Below are 19,791 nucleotides of genomic sequence, written 5' to 3'. Positions count from 1 at the left end.
ATAGGTTTAACAGTTATATTAGTAGTACTTCCTGCTCTTGCAATTGATTTGTTAACATCAACAGAGAAATCCAACGAGTTGCAACTATTACATGTGAAGTGGACCAAATCCCAAGAGGAAACAGGTTGAAATACAGTATACCATATAGTTAGGTATCATGAATCATCTAATGAAATCCGAAGACACATTTCTAATGAATCTAAAACATCAACCATGATTGACATCGATTTTCAAGATATTTAATTATAGAAAGGAACATCAATACGATCAAAACAGCAAGTGAAAAGAAGATAACAGTTGTAACTTGTAGGATAAGATTGATGCTCATAATCTCATTTGCCCAGTTTTTAATAATAACAAATTTATTTGGTGTAACCTAAGAAAAGGTAGAAAAAAAGGCGACAAAAAACTGAACAGTTTTCCAATACGAACTGACTGGAGAGCTCAAAGCCTCCAACACATACTGGCAAACACTACCATGACTGATTCAACAACACATTACATTTGGCCAATTCATCTTCAAATCTCTTATCCAAGCTCCTAATAGATGGTTTGAATCCAAATATGAGAAAATGTTTCTAAACAACTAGATTTTGCAATAGTTACCAGGAGATGAATGACATGGATATGAATCCAGATGTGGGACTACCTTTAAAATGAGGGTATGAGAATAAATGATACGATAGTGCTATATTATATAGTCACCAGATAATGCAGGTGACCAGAATATAGGCCTTAGTGCTATATTATATAGTCACCAGATAATGCAAGTGACCAGAATATAGGCCTTGTCCTCACTACAGAAATGGTGGATGCAATGCATAAATTTTCAGTCCGAGATCCGCATCAAGTTTTCAGCAACTAGAAAGAGACCAAAGCTCAATTAGATTGAATTAAAAACAAATTTAAGAAGTGGGTTTTCACCAGGAAATAGAGGCCCATGAGCAGAATTCGATTGGGAAGTTATCGCAGTTACAACAGCAGAAATCTTGAACACTGGGGAAGCACCAATACTTGTATAAAATGATTGGCCAATGTCAATTGATGGTATATTAATTCTATGAACATTTTATGCATGAAGCTACGACACCCTCCATATAGTGAAAGATGGTTTTCAGAAGCTAAGAGGAATCAAACGCAGTCCTCTCTGAACCATTGGTGGATAGAACCTCTACTCAATCCAACCTTCAAGCAGAAATTCAAAAGATGTACCCAGTTGGAAATATTAATTCTCTCATCCCAAATTTCAGTGTTCAGGGACAGTTAGACTAATTTCTCTGTTCAATATTTGCTTCTACAAGATTATTTCCTGCATTCTTTTGGTTGCCACTGGGCAAAAGTGATCTGCAACACAATCTTCTGTAAAATGAAGGTGAACCATGGATACCATCATACCATCATGGCAGTACAAGAGATCAATCACTTGCTAGATAACAAAAGCAATTAAGAATGACCATCAAGATTGATGGGGCAAAGGCATATGATTGGTGTTACTGGTAATTCCTGATTAAGGCTATGCAGGCCTTTTGAGTTCATTGGTCCATTCCTGGAATGGGTTCAAAATTGCATCGCTATTGTCCCTTTCTCCATCTCAATTGATGGATTTTAAGTGACATTGATACTCCCCTCCTCAACTCAAAAGTAAGGAGATTCACTATCCCCTCATTTGTTCTTATGAATCGGAAGCTGAATCATCTCAGAGAAAATGAACATGCTCACAACAAGCTTTTCTGGGTTAGCATAAACCCCACGTAGTTACAGAGACCTTAATTTCAATATTGTGAATGACATCCTTCTTTCATTACTAATGGATCATATATCTCTGAGATTTCTGTGAATTCTATTAACAAGAATCAGAGCTTCTTGTCACCGCCAACAACATTTGTCTCTTTTCTAAATACTTCCTCTACTTGAAAACAAATTATTTCATATCTCATTTTAGGATACTCAATTTCTTCCAATATATTTGTGAATTTTAATCCACCTTGGTATACTATCCATAAAATAAAAAACATTTATTCATCAAATTCACAGAAGGCTTTTAATAACTGCATGGTGATGGCTTTTAAGTGTGTTACTGCAGTGCTTTTGTTTCCTTTAGAACTTTTCTCCCCATCATTGGTGCTGCAGAACAGTTGTCACCCTATCCAGCAAAGATTCTTGTTGAGAGTCCTGAACAATTAAATTTTAATTCCCACTAATTTCTTGGACAAAAATCACTCAACCTAGAGGCTACAAGGATTCCCGTATGAAGTTAGCATGGGTGTTTTACTAGGCGCTCACTCAATTATGGTACCATATTCTTCCATCAAGATATGCAAGTAATGCAGGCTTTACCGAAGTCTTTATGAGGACTGGCAGAACAAAAGGTTGGTGATATTGGGAACTTATCTGAGCAGGGACATCCATACTCAAAAAACTATTTGCAATGGCAAATCCATGATGTCCCTACAGTAAACTTGTGGAAAAGTGCTTGGAATTATTTTGCCACCTTGAGAAATGATCTCATGATCATTCCAAAAAAATAAGAAGTATTTAAGTAGAATATATCAAGGTAGCAGATTATAGCTAATGGTCCTAAATCAGTTGCAGCTCCCATGGAGTTGGCACTTACCAAATTTGCCACTCAGACCCATACCAAAGCAACCAATCGATTAGTAGATCCTGTTCAGAAAAGTTTCTTAAAATGCTCCTTAAAGCCAGATAAATCCTTAAGGGGAAGAGACGAGTGCCTTGTGCCAGGCTAAATTCATTTATCAAACTCCAGGATGTGGATTCTTCAGTTTTTTCTTAGCATTCATGCTTTGCTATGGCATCTACAATCTCAATAAAGGGAGACAGGTAGGAATCTCCGTGTTTATCAACTTCAAGGATACAGAGGAGACCTAGATCACCTTCCCTTTTATTGCACCTTTGCTCACCAATATGACATGGATTTGCATTTTTTTTGGTTTCTCTACTTTCATCATGGTCATTCAGCAGTTTGTTGTCAATTCTACTCCACCTCAAAGTCCACCCATATCAATTTGCTCCTAGATGGTATTTAATAATAGATTTTTAAGGCACACTATACTCTTTTAGGATAGGAGTTCAGTAAGCAAGAACATAAAATGCACACTGCTAGTTTATTCCAATATATCAAAGTTGACTTTTTCAAACTGCAAACCGTGTCCTAGTTTTACTGTGACCCAAAAGACAAGAGGTTGGATCCATGTCCAACATTTATCATTCTGATAGCTCAAGTATCAGGAACCCCTAGCCTAGAAGGTGCTGGTAGCATTATACAGAACGCACAAGGGCTGAATCTCTCACCATAACCAGGAAAGCTAGGTGGAGTATAACTAATTTAAATATTTCACAAAAAGCCTGGGCTTATATAAGGGGATTACACATTACGCAAAAAAGTCACTACTGTACAGACCCCAAAACTGTACTATTTCTCTTCAAGTCATTCTTAAAAAATTGTGGGATCACTTCAACAATTCCAAAGATTTAAAATAAAGCATAACTCAAATGTTAACTAAAATACCTAGGACCATCTATGCTAGTCAGATTAGCATAAATCAAGAAAGGGATGTCTCTTGTATAGAAATAAAATACTAGTCTCCATTTTTCCCTACTAAGTTTTGTCTGTATCTTGTAGCCCTCTAGTACTCAGGTTATTGTGCCGACTCCTGAATCCTAACTCCTGAAATGGGGCCAGTGACCCCCAACACATGTAAACCACACTCAATTTACCAAATATTACACATAATATATTCCATTGCACTTGTTTTATTCATGATTGGCTCTGTCATAATTGTTGGCACAATTGTTCTGCTCCATACGTGAATTTGTATTTTTGTATGCCATCTGCTTGAAGCCAGGCAGCTTTCCCTACAAACAAGAAATACAGCATCGCTACTGCACATGGACAAAATTAGGGTTTGGTTGTGAAATTGTGATAGGTACAATGCTACTTGTATCAATTTCATGAATTCTAAAGACAATATAGTTTGGGTACCACATCTCACTTCATCAAATCGTTTGGGTCTAAATAACCCTCTTTCAAGCTATAGTACCAACTACCAAGTATCTAACCCATCCTGTGACAGGCTTGTTTAAGTATGTGTAAGAAGGGAAGAAACCGAAGTACAAACGAGAAACTTTTCTCTTAGTGCTCCCATAAGAAGGGAAGAAACAGAAGTACAAACGAGAAACTTTTCTCTTAGTGCTCCCAAAACAAATTATATTTTCTTCTTCCAAATAAAACAAGGGCCACAGATCTCCAAGAAAAAATTCCATTGAGTTTTCTGCCACCCTGGACTTTTACACTCTACAATAATCATGTCTCTTCTTATCCAACCGCTTCCCATAAATGGCCCCTAAATACTTTCTCCAGCATTTAAGTGCAGGAGCTTTACCACACAAAATAGACCAAGTGGTATTCAATCAACGGCCAATATCAAGTCTTACAACCATAAAAAAATCCAAGTTACACCAAATAACAAGAAAACAGAAAAAAGGATCCTGACAAAGACCTCTAATACAACAAACAATGGCTATCCTGGAGGTAAAAAGAATCCATCATGATACTCTCAGCAAGTACAAATGGACAATGATTACAAGACTTCTCTTCAACAAGATACATCATTCAGTTAATAGTGCTTCCCAAAGACATGACCGCTATCTTGGTTATTAAGGACCCATCTTGCAATGTGCCCAAGAATCAGACAACCTCCCTTCATGACTGCCGACTCACTCTGACACTACAAACCCACTTTGAATGTAGCATTTTCAGTTGTCATTTGAAGTTACCAACAATCATTGTGTTGCCATTAAATACCCTCCCCTTCTGTCCAAGTTTCTCAATGGACTTGGGAAGAGTGTGTTTTTGATAATTGTTTAAACTTTAAAGTGACCTCAATATAATGCTGGAAGACTTGATGCAACTTAAGCCTACCTTTCAATGCAGACTATACATGGTTACCAAATTTATCAAAGGGCATCACATCAGGATCCAAGTCCTGCTCCAAGTTCCAAATTGGATGACCAAAAAATTGATATAAATCCAATTATGGATATCTGGAATACATGTGACCACGGAAAACTGTGGTAAGGAGATCACACCTTTGCAATATGCTCTGGATTCCCTTAATCAGAACACCTCAAACCCAACTAAAGCTCACTCCAACAAACAAAGAACTTTCCTTCAATGGTTTATCATTTGGCTGAAGAGCTCGCCATCAGTAATCCCTGCTCTTTTGGGTATGCACAACCTATCACATTCCTGCAATGTTCCCAGCTTCAGATCCTGACCCCACAATACCCTCCTGGTGGCCGCATTTTCAGTTTTGGTTGTCACCCATAGAAAACAACATTACATGGCACCCAGAGATACATGGTGCATTTGACCATGAACAACTGCAGGAAGGGAATTGCATCTTTGGAACAAGTTCCTGAATATTTTAACAGGAATGCCAGATATCCGATTATGTCCACCACAAAAAGGCCTTTACTTCAATAAGAATGCAGCATTTGGCTCAAGTGCTTCCCAAATCGCTTAATGGGAATGCCAGAAATCCAATTATGCCCCCTCCAAAAAATAAAGGCCTTTACCTCAATAAGAATGTAGCATTTGGCTCAAGTGCTTCCTGCAGACATGCCTGCTTTCTTGGGTACAAAAAAGCTAACTTCCACCATACCCAAGAGGCAGAGCACCTTCATACAAGGATTCCAGCTTCAGACTATGACTGCATTTTCAGACTTTTATTTGTCACTGAGAGAGAAAAACAAACATTACGTGGCGCCAAGAGATATGAAATGCATGTGACCGTAGAAAATTTAGCAAGAGTATTTCATCTTTGCAATATGTTCTAGCTTCTCTTAATGGGAACACCAAGAACCCAACCATACCTTGTCCAACATATAAAGGACATTCCCTCAATGGAGAGGTATCATTTCACTAAAGAGCTCCCCACAGACATGCCTGCAGTGTCAGATGTTCAGAACCCATCTTCCACTATACCTGAGAATTACAGCACCTTCCTGCAAGGCTTCCAGCAGAACCAAAACCTTCAATCCTTGGGGCAGCATTTTCAGACTTTCAGTTGTCACCCAGATCCAGCCCCCCTAAAACAAATGACGAGGTTTCCTTGAATGCAAAGGCATCACTTGGCTAAAGAGCTCCCTGCAGACATTCCTGTTTTCTTGGTTATGCAGAACCCACATCTTCTACCTTACCCAATAGTAGGAGCATCTTCCTGCAAGGCTCCCAGATTCAGACCCCAAAAATGCAAAACCCACCTTGAAGCAGCATTTTCAGACTTTTAGTTGTAACCCAGAGAGATCAATAAACATAATGTGGCACATAGCCATCTGTGGGAACCTTCTGTTGAACCTTTCCCACAGATGGAGGGTTGGGGAAGGCAAGATATGTTTGGAGTAGCCAGTCATGGTGAACTTAGTCCAGTGCCAGAAGACTTGCATAGTTTAGGTCAAATCTTCAATGCAGATCCTTCACAATGTAACCAAACTCCTCAGAATGCCCCAGATCATTCGCAATGTAACCCAATTCATCAGAAAGCCCCACTCCTTCAGGTACACACCAGACAGAGGACCTGCTTCAAGTCTCAAATGGAGTAAAAAAGTTGTCCAAACAATTGATCATTTACAATCAGATCTCTGGAATACACATAACTTTGGAAAACCATGGAAAGGGGATTGTCTCATCATGAAACATAGTTCTAATTTATCTTGGTGGAAACACCAGAAACCCAACTATACCTCCACCAGCTCCCCCACCCATCCCTGCGATATATTTGGAAACAACCCATTCCCAGAATTTTTCTGAAGCTCTTAACTGGTCACTGAATGCCTCAGCTACTTTCAATAATGGTCATCATTGATAACAGTTGGGCAACAGTGCCTATGGATGGAAGTAAGCATGAACGATCACAGAGGATTACACAATCAGAAGGGAAGAAGCAAGCACTGAGGAACTCTTATGTTTCTCTCGCTTGGAATGGATCCAAAGTGAAATAAGCCCAGCTATCGTTCACTTTACAAGCTCCAGCTCGTTGTACAGATCTGTATGACTAATATGCATACACATTGTTGCTTATTTCTACTATAATAAGTATTGCTTACCCATATTGAAATATTCAGTATTTGCTACTTTCTTTTTAAGTCTCTGGTTTGGTACTGGATTTGGTACTGACTTTGAAGTATATCAGATATCTATGCATAAAGCAACTTTTCTTATTATCTAGAACAATTTTTCCTATCAAAAATAAACCTTTTAATTAGCAATTATCTAGTTAGCCCATGTGATGGGTGCAGTATAGCATAAAATGTTTCCAACACAGAAGCCCCTAAAGCAATTTGCAAGACCAAGGTCTTGAATACACAGTTGATTTTACAATAAGCCTGGCCTTTTAAAGAAAATAATTTCCAATAACCTTGCAAACAATAGCCAGTAGTTATCTGATGGATGATGATTAGTATGCTATTTTTGTCTTTAATCACGTTAAGTAAAATCAACACTTGGTCAATCTCAATGGCCTCAATACTTCGAGCTTAAGCAGAACTAAAATATCTACACTGGCAGTTAAAAACTGCAACTTCATTTATTTATATGACCAGATAATGTAAGTTGTTTTCCTTCTTTGCTTCTACAAACCTATAAAAGAATACACATATGCTAAGTGTAGTTTGGCATAGGTGGTTGCCAAAAGTGACTAAAAACCATATATCCTAAAGTTATAGTATTTTACTTGAAAGCCATCCTCAGTTCCAGCACTCAAGCAATCTACCTGCTTCCAAAAATGCCATGTCACCATGCCTAGGTTATCCTTTGAGCCATCCATGCAGTGAACCTGAACTTGCATGACTATATTCGCTTGGGAATCTGGTGTATTTGATCAAAAGACAAGGGTTCTCGAAAGTACACTTCTTTCTATCCTATTGGACTATTTTCTATTTTGGAAGCAGACATTTCTATTTTAAAGAATACTAGAATGGAATCAAATGCAGATGAAAGGTCTGCCTCTTCCTTGTCCAACATATAGATCTGATCAAACAAATTTTCCTAAATGTCATCTTATGCAGCATTGTTCTCCTCTTTCTGAGTTTACCTTATCATCTAAAATAACATTGCTAAGTAAGAAGACCAGAACTAAATTTTGTTTAGAGGGGCTTTGAAGAGCCCTGGAAATAATTAAAGCAACTGATCATCTACAGGAGATGATTCCATGTACAATCTGCAAGGTAAGTCTCCACAAAGACTATGCAATGTTCTTGGGTAGTGCACATTGATTTTCCTTTCTCTAATGGCCAAGAAGTTTGATCTATGATAGATCCAGAAAATGACACAATCACTGTGTTTATTAGGTAAATTTTATGGTATTTGAATGGCAGACAATTGCAACAAGAAATAAGTAGTCGTAGTGGACAGGGATAAAATACCTCAAGGTAGAGTACAAGACACTAAAACCTCTACCCAAATCACAAGTTAAACAAAGAAGAGAAAGAAAGCAAGAGCTAAAAATAGAAAAGTCAAATGATCATCTACACATTGGATGTTCCATCAGCACTTTACAAGGTAAGCTTTGAATCAACTGCATAGAAACTTATAGAAATAGCACCCAAAACAAAAACGCAACTTTAAATCCATAAATACTTGTTAAAACCAAAAACCAAATTTCATAGGGCACAGTTGGCTTAAGTTCTTTTAAAAGAAAAAAGAGTATCCAAGCAAGCCTTATCAATTAGTACACTTCATTAAGTTCCAAAAACTAAGAAAATTCAATTAGATCATTGAATTACTCTGCAGCTTCTCCTCAATGATTTCTCACTGGAAATGTTAATAGGTATGACATTTACATCCATAACACCTAAGTCACAGCATTCGAATTCGAAATCAAGTTCGGCAACTATAAATTTCGGATGACGTTAGGCATGGGCAAAATATTTGGAAAAAAAATTCAGCATTAAATTCGCCTTATATATTCATTTATTTTAAATATAAATACTCAAAATAGTTTAAGATTGTAAAATAGATTTGAAATCATTATAAACAGATTGAAAATAAATTCAAATAATAATTAATTAAATATACTAAATATAAATTTTTAATGAAAATTTAATATAAATTAGAGTTATAAAACAATAAATAAATCTAAATCTATTTAATATTAATAACTAATAAGCATATTAAAATAACATTAATCTTAACGTAAGAAGGGGAAAAAAATCCTAAAAAGACGAAACAAAAATCCTAAATGAAAAACTGCACTAGAGCCTAGAGGGACGACGGTCTGCCTGGGTGAGTCCAAAAAGCTCCAATGGCGGCAGTGCACTGTGAGCACAAGGGAACAGTGATGGCTGGCCAGGGGCTCACACGGCATGGGAATAGCAGCAGCTGGGCACAGGCTCACACGGCATGGGAATAGCAGCGGCTGGGCACAGGCTCACACAGCACAGGAATAGTGGCAGGATGAACAACAAAACAGCTTCAATGGCAGACTTGGCACAGCCACAAACAGCTGCAATCAGGATGAACAACAAAACTGCTTCATTTTATCCTACAAATTTCAGGCGAACTTTTCCAAATTTTATTAATTTTTTATAGATTTGCCAAATTCTAAACCTAAACCCGGAAATTCGGCGAATGCAGTGACTAAGCATAACACCCTTAGGAAATCCCAATTGCAAGAAAAATTGAAAAGTATCAGAAATAAAGTAAAATACAGAAAAGGATACACCATTACAATAGACATTAAGCATGCTATGGCACTCAAATTAATTATTTACAGAACAAATTCACAGACTGCTAAATCTATGTAATATAAAACAGCAGATCAGTGACCTTTTATTTCTCAGAACTTAAAAGATACCATTCACCTTCATACCATTCATTGTGTGATTTCTTATACGTTAGGAAGATTTCTCATCAATCTCTGGGCACATTTGAAACACTGATATTTGCACCTTGCCAAGGAATTATAGCCCAACAAATGAGAGATAACAAGTGAAGGACTCCATAAAGCAGCTAAAAGTGAATAAGAAAAGAGAAAACAAAAATACAATTCCAGAATAAAGACTGTTCCCACATTTTAACTTCTAAAGGAATGCCAATTGCACAAATCATGGAGTTTCTGGTGCATTAGAAGATCCATCCCGTCAGTCTCTGCACCCATCCAGGGCGGTCTTGTCTTTAGAACTGATGAAGGAATTATGGCCTGAATGAGAGCTTACAAAGGGGCTCCAAGAAGCAGCTAAAAGCAAGTAGGGTGAAAAACAAAACACAATTCCAGACTAAAATCCGTCTCACTTTAGATTTTAAAGGAATCCCACTCAGGGGCGGTCTCCAGCCTCAGAGCGAAAGCACTTCACTTTCCAGGCAAGATTGGCTTGCTGCTCAGTATTTAGTTCCAGAAGCTGTTCTATATCATCCCATCATAAAATTGAAAACATCCATTACCTTGCATCATTCAGTTCTGATTCCTGAACATATATTCCTTTTCTAATTATGAACCACCATGCAGATAGAGAGTATTTCAACAAATCCTCATTATACAGCTTGAGTGCAGATTAATAACACTGGATTAACAAAATGAATCCGCAGAAATGCTAAGGGTTATGATGATGTGAAAATTCATTTTTCAACCTTGGAGAACCAATAAACAGTGTTGGAGTTTAAGAAAATAAGAAGAAATGAAAAAATTGTACAGATCAACAGCAGAATACAGCCAATTATTCGAAAAAAGTCTGCAAAGAAACCATCAAAATATGCACCAAATTCAGAATTAATGTTAAAATTCATTTTTAAACATTGAGAACAAGTGGAGTTTATGAAAAATAAAAAAATTGAGAAAGTACAAAAAAAAACAAGCAGATTAATAATTGAGTAAAACTGAATCATTGAAAATAGTCTAGAAAGGAATAATCAAAATATGCACAAACTCAGAATTACAGTTAATACACAGATCAAAATCCATAAAGGTGTACCGATCAAAAAACAAAAATCATAAAGGTGTATCTAAAAACATTTCAAAGCAAAATTTAAATCAGGCATTCAACCCTATACACCAAATAATACTTAAGAATTTAACTACTTTCTGTGACCCCACATACACACATAAAAATAAATATATATGAATGTATGTATGTATGTGAGAGAGGGTTACAATAATAATTGTTACCAGCACTAGGACATACCACAGTCCAGCCTAAATTACTTCATTATGAAATATTATGGCCCCCGGCTAATATTATTTAATTTTAGTCCAAGCATATGCATCTTGAAGGCAGCGAGATAAATTCCACACGAGAGGGACTCAAGTTGAATCCTCCAGATCATAACAAAGCGTCATGGGCATTTACTAGTACATATAAGATGGAGACCATTCTTAACTAATCTGGACCCCATGATGTTCCCAGTTACCCTCAAAAAAAAGCTATATATATTCAATTTTAAATCATTATTTTTTTATTTTAGGAATTTACAAATATTACATGCATTGACTATATAAATAAAAGAACTCAAGGCACTGTATCTGAAACAACATATATTCTTATAATTTATAATAGTGTGTACACATCAAACAAGAATTTCTACAAATTTTTGATGTGTCACACATCATTCTCAAATACACACTATTAAAGTTAAAAGGAAGAACTCCAAATTATGATATGCCAAATTCAATTTGAGATAGGACCATTAAACTAGTTAAGTCTAGAATATTTGGTACCCTTCCCTTCCTGGGATATAGCACATTTATGATAGCAAAACGGATTCTAAAACATTTTAAACTCTTCTTTGTTTAGCATCTTTCCAGATTTCATATACCCTATTCCACTCCACTGTAGATGAATCAAGTCCTGCTAATGACACTCGCATCAAGGCATCTAATGTATCCAATGATAATTTTGTTCTCCGTGTATCCTTTATTGTATTCTGTCTTGAAAAACCTCTCGCACATGCCACTGCACTTGCAGGAATAGTAAGTATTGCTTGCCACAGCTTTGACATGTTTGGATAATTTGAATGCAAGTTTGTAACACAAAATACCCTCCAAGCATCCTTCATTGGCAGTGATCCATCACAACTAAAATAGAGAGTATCAACAAATGGATGCAACTCTCTTTTACAAGCTTCAAAATCAAATAATGGTGTGTTTTCTTCCCCCTCACATGGGGTATGCTGCAAGTGCTGGAAAAGTTTATCAAGCCAGCGCCTTGAATTTTCTTCTCTAGTACGAACATCCCGTGAATAATGACAAGGGCTAAACAATTTCACAGAATCAAAAAGAGCAAGATCAGAGAATGTTGCATTCAGACAACCTACAAGTGTTTGAATATACTCTCTTGCAAGTTGTTTACAACTCTCTAGTGAACCATCAAAGCGAGGCATCCATGTTTGCCTCTGCGTGTGAACATAATCTGCCTGAGCATGTGGAATTGCCACAAAACGCAATTCATGTCTATGAATAAATCCCTCTTTGTCAGTAATCTCTAAATAACCAAATTTAGAGGCATCTAAAAATTTTGATAAGTAACATGTACCATCTGCAAATGTGTCACTCCTTAAAAACCATCTGCTTAGAGTGTTGATAGTAACATCTACAGTTGCCCCTAAAGATGTAACATCCACATACTCTTCTTGAAATTTCTCTTTCAATTTGGTTAGTTCACGCATTACATCTGCAAGCATATGCAAACAAAACTGGATCGAAAAAATTGTTGCCTTATCATACCAAAGATCCATTTTCTCCATCTTCCACAAAGTTAATATGGATGGCATCAAGGCAATCAACCTTTCAATAACTTGTCCTCTTGAAAGCCATCCAGCTCCATGAATCTGAAGAGATTGCAATGTTTCAAGCTGCATGAGTTCCTGAAGGGCAATAAGCTCGCCATTTCTTTTAGTAGAATTCTGAACCCAAGAGTAGACATTATTTGCTAATTTCTCAACAAAAAGCAGTTCAGGTATCCTTTTGGCAGCATCTGATGCAGCCATAGATTCACGATGAGCAATGCAGTTAACACATACTAGATTAGGCACATCATTTTTTAAAAGAGTAACAAACTCATTTTCACCACCAGCCATTGATGAAGCGCTATATGTAGAAACTGCTATCAATTTTTTATTTGGAAGACCCTTCGCTTCTTTTAGAGCATTGATTGCATCATATAAAGTTCTCCCTCTTCCATCACAGACATTTATCAACTTTAAAAACTGTGTAATTGGTGGCCCCAACCCTTGTTTGTCTAGATACGTGACATAAACCCCAAGGTGTTTCTCTGGACGCCGACCAGTACTTTCATCCAACATCAAAGAAAAAAAAGGACTATCCAGCATTCGGGCAGTTTGAACCTCTTCAATATATCTAGATACAGCAGAAAGGAATGCATTTGCAGCAGGTTGATTTGTGTATGATCTGTAATCCTTGTTCTTTGGCATGTTTGGTGCTTGTAAAGACATTGCAAGGCAGCAAAGGGACTCATACTTCGAAAGAGGAATATCTTCTTGCACAAGCCAATAAGCTAATTTCATGGTTGTGATGACTCTTTCCTTGTTGATATCATCAATGTTTGCAAGCATTGATGCAATAGTTGTTTCCTTATTGATTTCATCCATGACTGCAACTTCTGCACCAGATTTTGATTTTCCTTCATTCTCTGATATCCATTTTGCTTCTGAAAGTTTATGGTTCCTTGAATTTGCATGAGTAACTAGTGCATCATGTTGCATACTAGTGCAACCAGTACCAGCTCCCCATGGTCCAACCAACTTATGTTCTTCACAGTATATGCATTTCATAACTGTTTTCCCTTCATGTGTAGCAGTCTTCAACCACTTATACTTATCTTTCCACTCCTCTCGAAACTCTCTTTTTGCTTTGGGTGTTCTTTTCTTTTGTACACTAAGCTCTCCCCCTTCAAGTTCTTCAACATACTCCTCATTATATCCCAATAAAGTGGAGTTTTCATTCAAATCAACATTATGATCATCTTCATAAGTATCTGTTGGGGGTAAAACTTGAACTGGCGTTGCACTAGACCATGCAAAGATCTTCTTAATGGAAGGTTGCTGTTTTTTTCTTTTAGGCATTTGTATTTGTAATACCTAAATCATCCAATACCAAATAACGGGAAGTAATTAGTGACTGTAAACTTGATATAAATAATAAATGAAAAGAAAAGTACATATGTTTTATAGATGCAATATAGACATGAATAAAGTTAGAAATGAAATATGTCACACATTCATATCCCACCCAAAAGAAAGAGTTGTTTTTACACGCTATCAGTATAAAATTTAAATAATGCTCAATTGATTCATATCAAATCCTTAAAAATGATCTTACACAAAATATCTAAGCCGTTATCAAACCAAAATTTAAAAATTCAGAGAGCTTTAGCTCTGCTCGAAACAAACTGTCAATGTCTAGGGCTGAAAAGTACATAATACCACAACAAATAAATCAACTCACCAACGCCTCATTCATGAATTCATCATATTAAAAATTTGGATCTTTTAACATTTTCTTCATGAATCGTGCAAGACATAACAATGCAATTTTAAACAGAAGCCTTTTCTTATTATATAGCCTAAATTCCCCAAACAAACGACAGCTATATGATATCTCAGCCATATAGCTTCTCAAATTTGGAAGTTGCCATTTGCACACAAAACTAGAAAAGCAGTAATTACGTTTATTTTTTCACATATAAACTTGAAGTAAAGAATTTGTCTAAGCATTAAAGGCTTTGTCCCCTAAAAGAAAGCACATAATCAAAGGGTCGTAAACTTCTACAGAATTTCATGCATCTTATTATAGAATTAAACCTTTCCGTAAAACCCTGAATTATTATTATAAATTTATGTGCCAGAGCTAAATTCAAGCACCGAAACAAAACCAAAACCTCAAAAATCTACACGTATTTTTCGGAAACATTAAACTCAAAAATGAACATTTTACTTTTCGAGCCCTTGAATACCCAAAAAAACTGAATCAGATTTCATTTCAAACCATTCGAAATCCAAAAACTAGTTATTATTTCAGTTATTTCAAAATTTCAAATCCTTCAATCCCAAAATTTAATGTTATCAAATTTTATTTATATCAAATCTTTGCATATCCAGAAAAGTACTTTCTTTTACATATTTCAAACCCTTGAATACCCCAAGACAAATTTTGATTCCATTCAATCCCTTAAATAACCAAAAAAAAAAAACCAATTGTAATTCCAGTCAAACCCTTGAATACCCAAGAACAATTTAAGAGCCATCCCAAAAAAAACCTCAGAATATGTTATGCATGTAAAACAAAACCCACATAGACTTGTGCAAAAAAAGAAAAATAAATTATCTCCGGGTACTAGGGTGTACCAGGGTACCATCGATCTCGTGTACTTCCTGACCATATTCATTTCAGCAGAATGCATTCAATTGAAATAGCTTCAATCACTCACCTCCTCTCCGAAGGAATCTATCTGTAACACTGAAAATTCCCCCAAGAAACTGAAAGAAGACTACGAAGGCCGAAAAGTTTGAGTACAAACTCCCTCACAATAGCTTAACCCTGTGAGCACTATTTTTCTGAGTAAGACAACATAGAAACCAGAATATATCAGAAAATAAAATCCTTCTGGGCACTTTTCAAATAAAGTATAGTCCATAAAAAGATGATAGTTTTACCATTGTTTTCAAGCATGTACACCTTAAAATTTGGATTTACATAAAAAAGCAAAACCTCCGTAGATCTGTAAATGGGAAACGTAAAAAAATTGTCCTGCATAGAGTTCAACATTATATATATGCTATTGGAGACTTACCCAGGAAGCAGTGTATCTCGTCTTGTGGATCTGTAACTCCTAAAGTTACTGTTGATAATTTTTAAGCCTTCCCTTTCGATGATGGGTAACTAAACAATATGTTTGCCAGATCGATAAAAAAGGGTTTTATTCCTTTATGTCTATTCAAGAATGCATTAACTCGAGTAGGAAATAGGACACACTGATGAGTCTCTGCACGTACAAATCAAGAACAGATCACTTGAATGTATGTACATACAGTGTATGGACGTGGGATATACTGTATACACATTGTATATATCATTGCAGAATTTTTGTGCAGGTCAAAATTTTATAATTTGGGAAATAAATGGATATGCCCCACGAGAATGCCAGAATTTGAGGGCTAAAACACTAAAACCAAAAAGGTGTGTTCACATTGGTATTTAAAATTTGACGTTCACTAATTTGGCTCAATTTAGACCTGTTATGAAAATTTGCTCCCTTTTCATTAATATTGGTGGTTATTTTCGGTATAGCGTGTGGGACCCACTTACAAATTTCCCGTGAATTGACGGATTCTCAACCTATATAGGTATATGCAATGATAGTAAGTCTATCTTTGTAATACTTTTCATTTTGTAAATTGTACGGACTTTTTAATTGTGTATGAGATTTTTTTGTTTTTTAATATGGTTAAAATGGCTTAAAGTAATAACATTGAAATGGTGAAAATTGTACTTTTGTTTATGTAGTAAATAGAATGCATCTTTGACGATATTTAATAATTAATTAAAAATTAGAATACAATGATTTTGTTAGTTTTAGGATGCAATTATGTCTCTCCCAAGCATGGTGGAGGTGATTGTTTTGGATGATCAGGTTTTGATTGATTCTCAATTTGAGGTGATTTCGCCTCCTCTAGATGAGGGTCCAAGCAATTGGTTTCTTCATTCTTGATGATTGCTTGTTTCACCTTCTCTTGAGCTCTTCGTCAGGTGATTTTGTAATTGGCACACAAGTTTTGGATGGGTTGGGTTATCATTTTGTTATCGGTGTTGGCTTATAAGTTTTTTGGGATGGGTTGGACTGGTTTGGAGGTCTCATATCTCCTATTTTGATGTAATTGTACATGTTATCTTCCCAATGGGGGTTTTTTATGAGCAAGACCAAAGGTTTTATTTGCCTGGTTCTTTCCTACCGGTGCTCTTTGAACCAAGTTTGTAAAAATTTATAATTAATAAAATTAGTGGTTTTCCACTTTTATTGAAAAAAAAAAAATAGTTACAGTCAAAGATGAATCTTGTATGTTCCATAGACATTGCCAAAAATTGCATGTGTCTCTTTTATTATGTTTTTGGGTTCACTTTAGTTAGAGTAATTTTAGTGCAATAATAAGGGTATAAATGATGTGTGTACTTTAAAATGGACATATAACTCAAGCTTTATTTGTTTGTATGTGTACATATTTTTAAGGATTGATTTTGATTTCTAATTCATCCATTTCTTGTACTAAGTTAGATCTACAATTGGAGTGAGATCGAAATCACCTTCACACTAAAAGAAATGACTACATGAACTTTCAAACTTCAAATGCATATATGGAGTCAACTATATGTCTCTTTATGATCGTTTTAAGTCAACTCAATTTACAAAAGCATTTCATTTGACCCTTTGTGTTGGATTAGAGGTTTGGGCCTAGTTTATTTTAGAGCTTCAATCATTAAAATCTCTTACATCCTAGAGCTATCATTTATTGCTTACATGAATTATCAAGAGCATTTATCAAGGAATCCACGTTACATTAGTATTTACGACATCGTAAATGTTTGAGAGTATTGTCCTCAATCGTTTTTCTAGTCATTAAATTAGTATATTTACATTGTGTGACCCAAGACAAGCAATTATCCTACTGCATGTAAACTATCAAACACCTAAACTAGTTTTTATGTGAAGACAAACTAAGAATATAAAGGTCTAGTTTTTATGTGAAGACAAACTAAGAATATAAAGGTGAGCTGACAAGGATGTTGTAAAAAATTCAGAGATTGAATTTGCTAACCCAAATCAAATATGTGAGAAGGATTGATTTTGCACTTGCAAAACTAAATTTGTAGTCACAAAGTGACCCAAAGCTATGAATAAAGCATTTTTCTAACCTTCACTAAAATGTCTACATTATTGGCAACTCACATTCTATTATCTATCACACTTTCTAATTAAATATATTTATTCAATTTATGAAACATTTAATTCATTTATATGTATTATATTATTAACAACACCATTTAATGTAGGGTATATTGTGAATGATTCGTAATATATTTATTGCCCTAGCTTTATGTAAAAGAGATTTTATTCATGTTTGGAATCATAAAGCCCTATCTCACTTGTGGGGTATTTTGAAAAATAAGTTTTGCGAGGTGAAAAATAAGGAATGCCTTCAAATGAAAGTTTTTCTTTGTTGGAAGGGCCTTCATTTGAAGGTTATCACCATGTTACATGTAAAGAACCTTTAATTGAGAGTTAGGTATCTTAAAATATTAAAACTAATAAAAGCAACACAGTGTACCATTTTGTTTTATGTTTTGTGACCTTCAAATAGGTAGTGACCTGGTGACAAATATTTAACTGAAATAGGAAAAAAACAATATTATTTACCATGCAAGTAATTCAAACCCATTTCCTATTTTGCTTTATTTACTATAGTTTTTCCCTTATTTTTCCTATCTTTTAAACTTTCTAAGACTCCATCCTAAAGCAAGAAATTTAAAATATAAATCTAGTTTTTACATTTTTCATTGTATATGCATTTCTGTATTCTAAGGCAACCCTTAAAAACCCTAAAAATAATAACATCCAAACCCAAAATAGGTAGAGAACTAAATGCGAATTAACATGGAAATGCAAATTTTAGTTATTGTCTTAAAGTAGGTAGATAACTAAGTGGAAATTGGTATGGATATGTAAGTTTCATATTTTTGGAGCTCAAATGGGAAGAAACCTAAATGGGGTTGGCATGAGTATGGATATTTCATTTTGTCTCAAAATGTGGGTTAACATAAGTATACAAATTTTAGTTCTTTATGACTTCACATAAAAAGGTGTAACAACTATAAATGTGTAGATGCTAAAAATTATTGATATCTACTTATGATTTCTCTTTATTCTTCTTCTTTGTGTATCTTCTAAACTTTATGCAAGTCATGTTGTTTTTATTGATAAGGAAGTTGACTAGTAATCTTTATAAATGTATGTTCGATGTGGAATTTCTTTTGCCAAATAATGTCATATAATTTATACTCTAAAGGCATAACATTTTTCTAAATATATAATCCAATATATCAATTATTTATTTTTCATGCTTATTGTTGACAGAAAAACCTTGACCCAAGTGTAAGGTTAATATCCTATTATATGTAGTCAATCTTGGTGTGATGCAATAAAGAGAGAGAACTTATATATGCAATAAGTATAAACCAAATGATGATGAATTACAGACATTCATCTATACACATCTATTACATCATATATTCATGTTTTTCAATGTCTTACACGTGTATTATAATATATTCATTGTTCATCCATATATATACATATTACATATATATCACACTTCCTTACTCCCACATATATTTAATCCAAATTATTTCATATATAATTCCACACTCTTAACTCCCACTTTTCCCTCTTTATATAGCCTCTTTATGCCTCTTCATAATGTCTTTCCATCACATCCTTTCATAATAACTCTTAATTAACTCATTCCCACGAATTTTCCTTTATTTCTCTAATTATTTATTCTTGCATAGCTTATTTAGGTATATTAGAGTTGTTTTAGGGTTATTTAAGGGGTATATAATGGATATGCGTGTCTATAAATAACCCAAATGATATTTGTGGTACCTCGCAACCCTATTTCCTACCAACATTCTCCCCATGACTAAAACATTGTCTTGTCCTCAAGACAACTTAGTGAAACCACTTTGTATCATTCATGAAATTAACTGT

The 19,791-nt window shown here is 35.2% G+C and overlaps 1 protein-coding gene across 3 annotated transcripts; it reads right to left on the bottom strand.

Moving 5' to 3' along the window:
* Nucleotides 1–11,536: 11,536 nt before the first annotated feature.
* On the bottom strand, nucleotides 11,537–16,148 carry LOC131067628 (uncharacterized). Of its 3 annotated transcripts, none has more exons than XM_058002715.2 (3): nucleotides 15,823–16,148; nucleotides 15,377–15,586; nucleotides 11,537–14,110 (listed from the first exon to the last, which is right to left on the bottom strand). In XM_058002715.2, exon 3 carries the CDS (start codon nucleotides 14,093–14,095, stop codon nucleotides 11,789–11,791), a length of 2,307 nt encoding a protein of 768 aa, XP_057858698.1. In that variant the 5' UTR covers nucleotides 14,096–14,110; nucleotides 15,377–15,586; nucleotides 15,823–16,148; the 3' UTR covers nucleotides 11,537–11,788. The 3 variants fall into 3 exon arrangements, with proteins under 3 accessions (XP_057858698.1, XP_057858696.1, XP_057858697.1); XM_058002713.2 differs by having other exon boundaries at nucleotides 15,460–15,586; nucleotides 15,823–16,147; XM_058002714.2 differs by lacking the exon at nucleotides 15,823–16,148 and adding an exon at nucleotides 15,686–15,816 and having other exon boundaries at nucleotides 15,460–15,586.
* Nucleotides 16,149–19,791: the final 3,643 nt, after the last annotated feature.

Source organism: Cryptomeria japonica, chromosome 5, assembly GCF_030272615.1.
Source record: "Cryptomeria japonica chromosome 5, Sugi_1.0, whole genome shotgun sequence".
Lineage (NCBI taxonomy): Eukaryota > Viridiplantae > Streptophyta > Pinopsida > Cupressales > Cupressaceae > Cryptomeria > Cryptomeria japonica.
The sequence above is the reverse complement of the archived record's forward strand: the minus strand, read 5'-3'. Positions and strand labels throughout refer to the sequence as shown.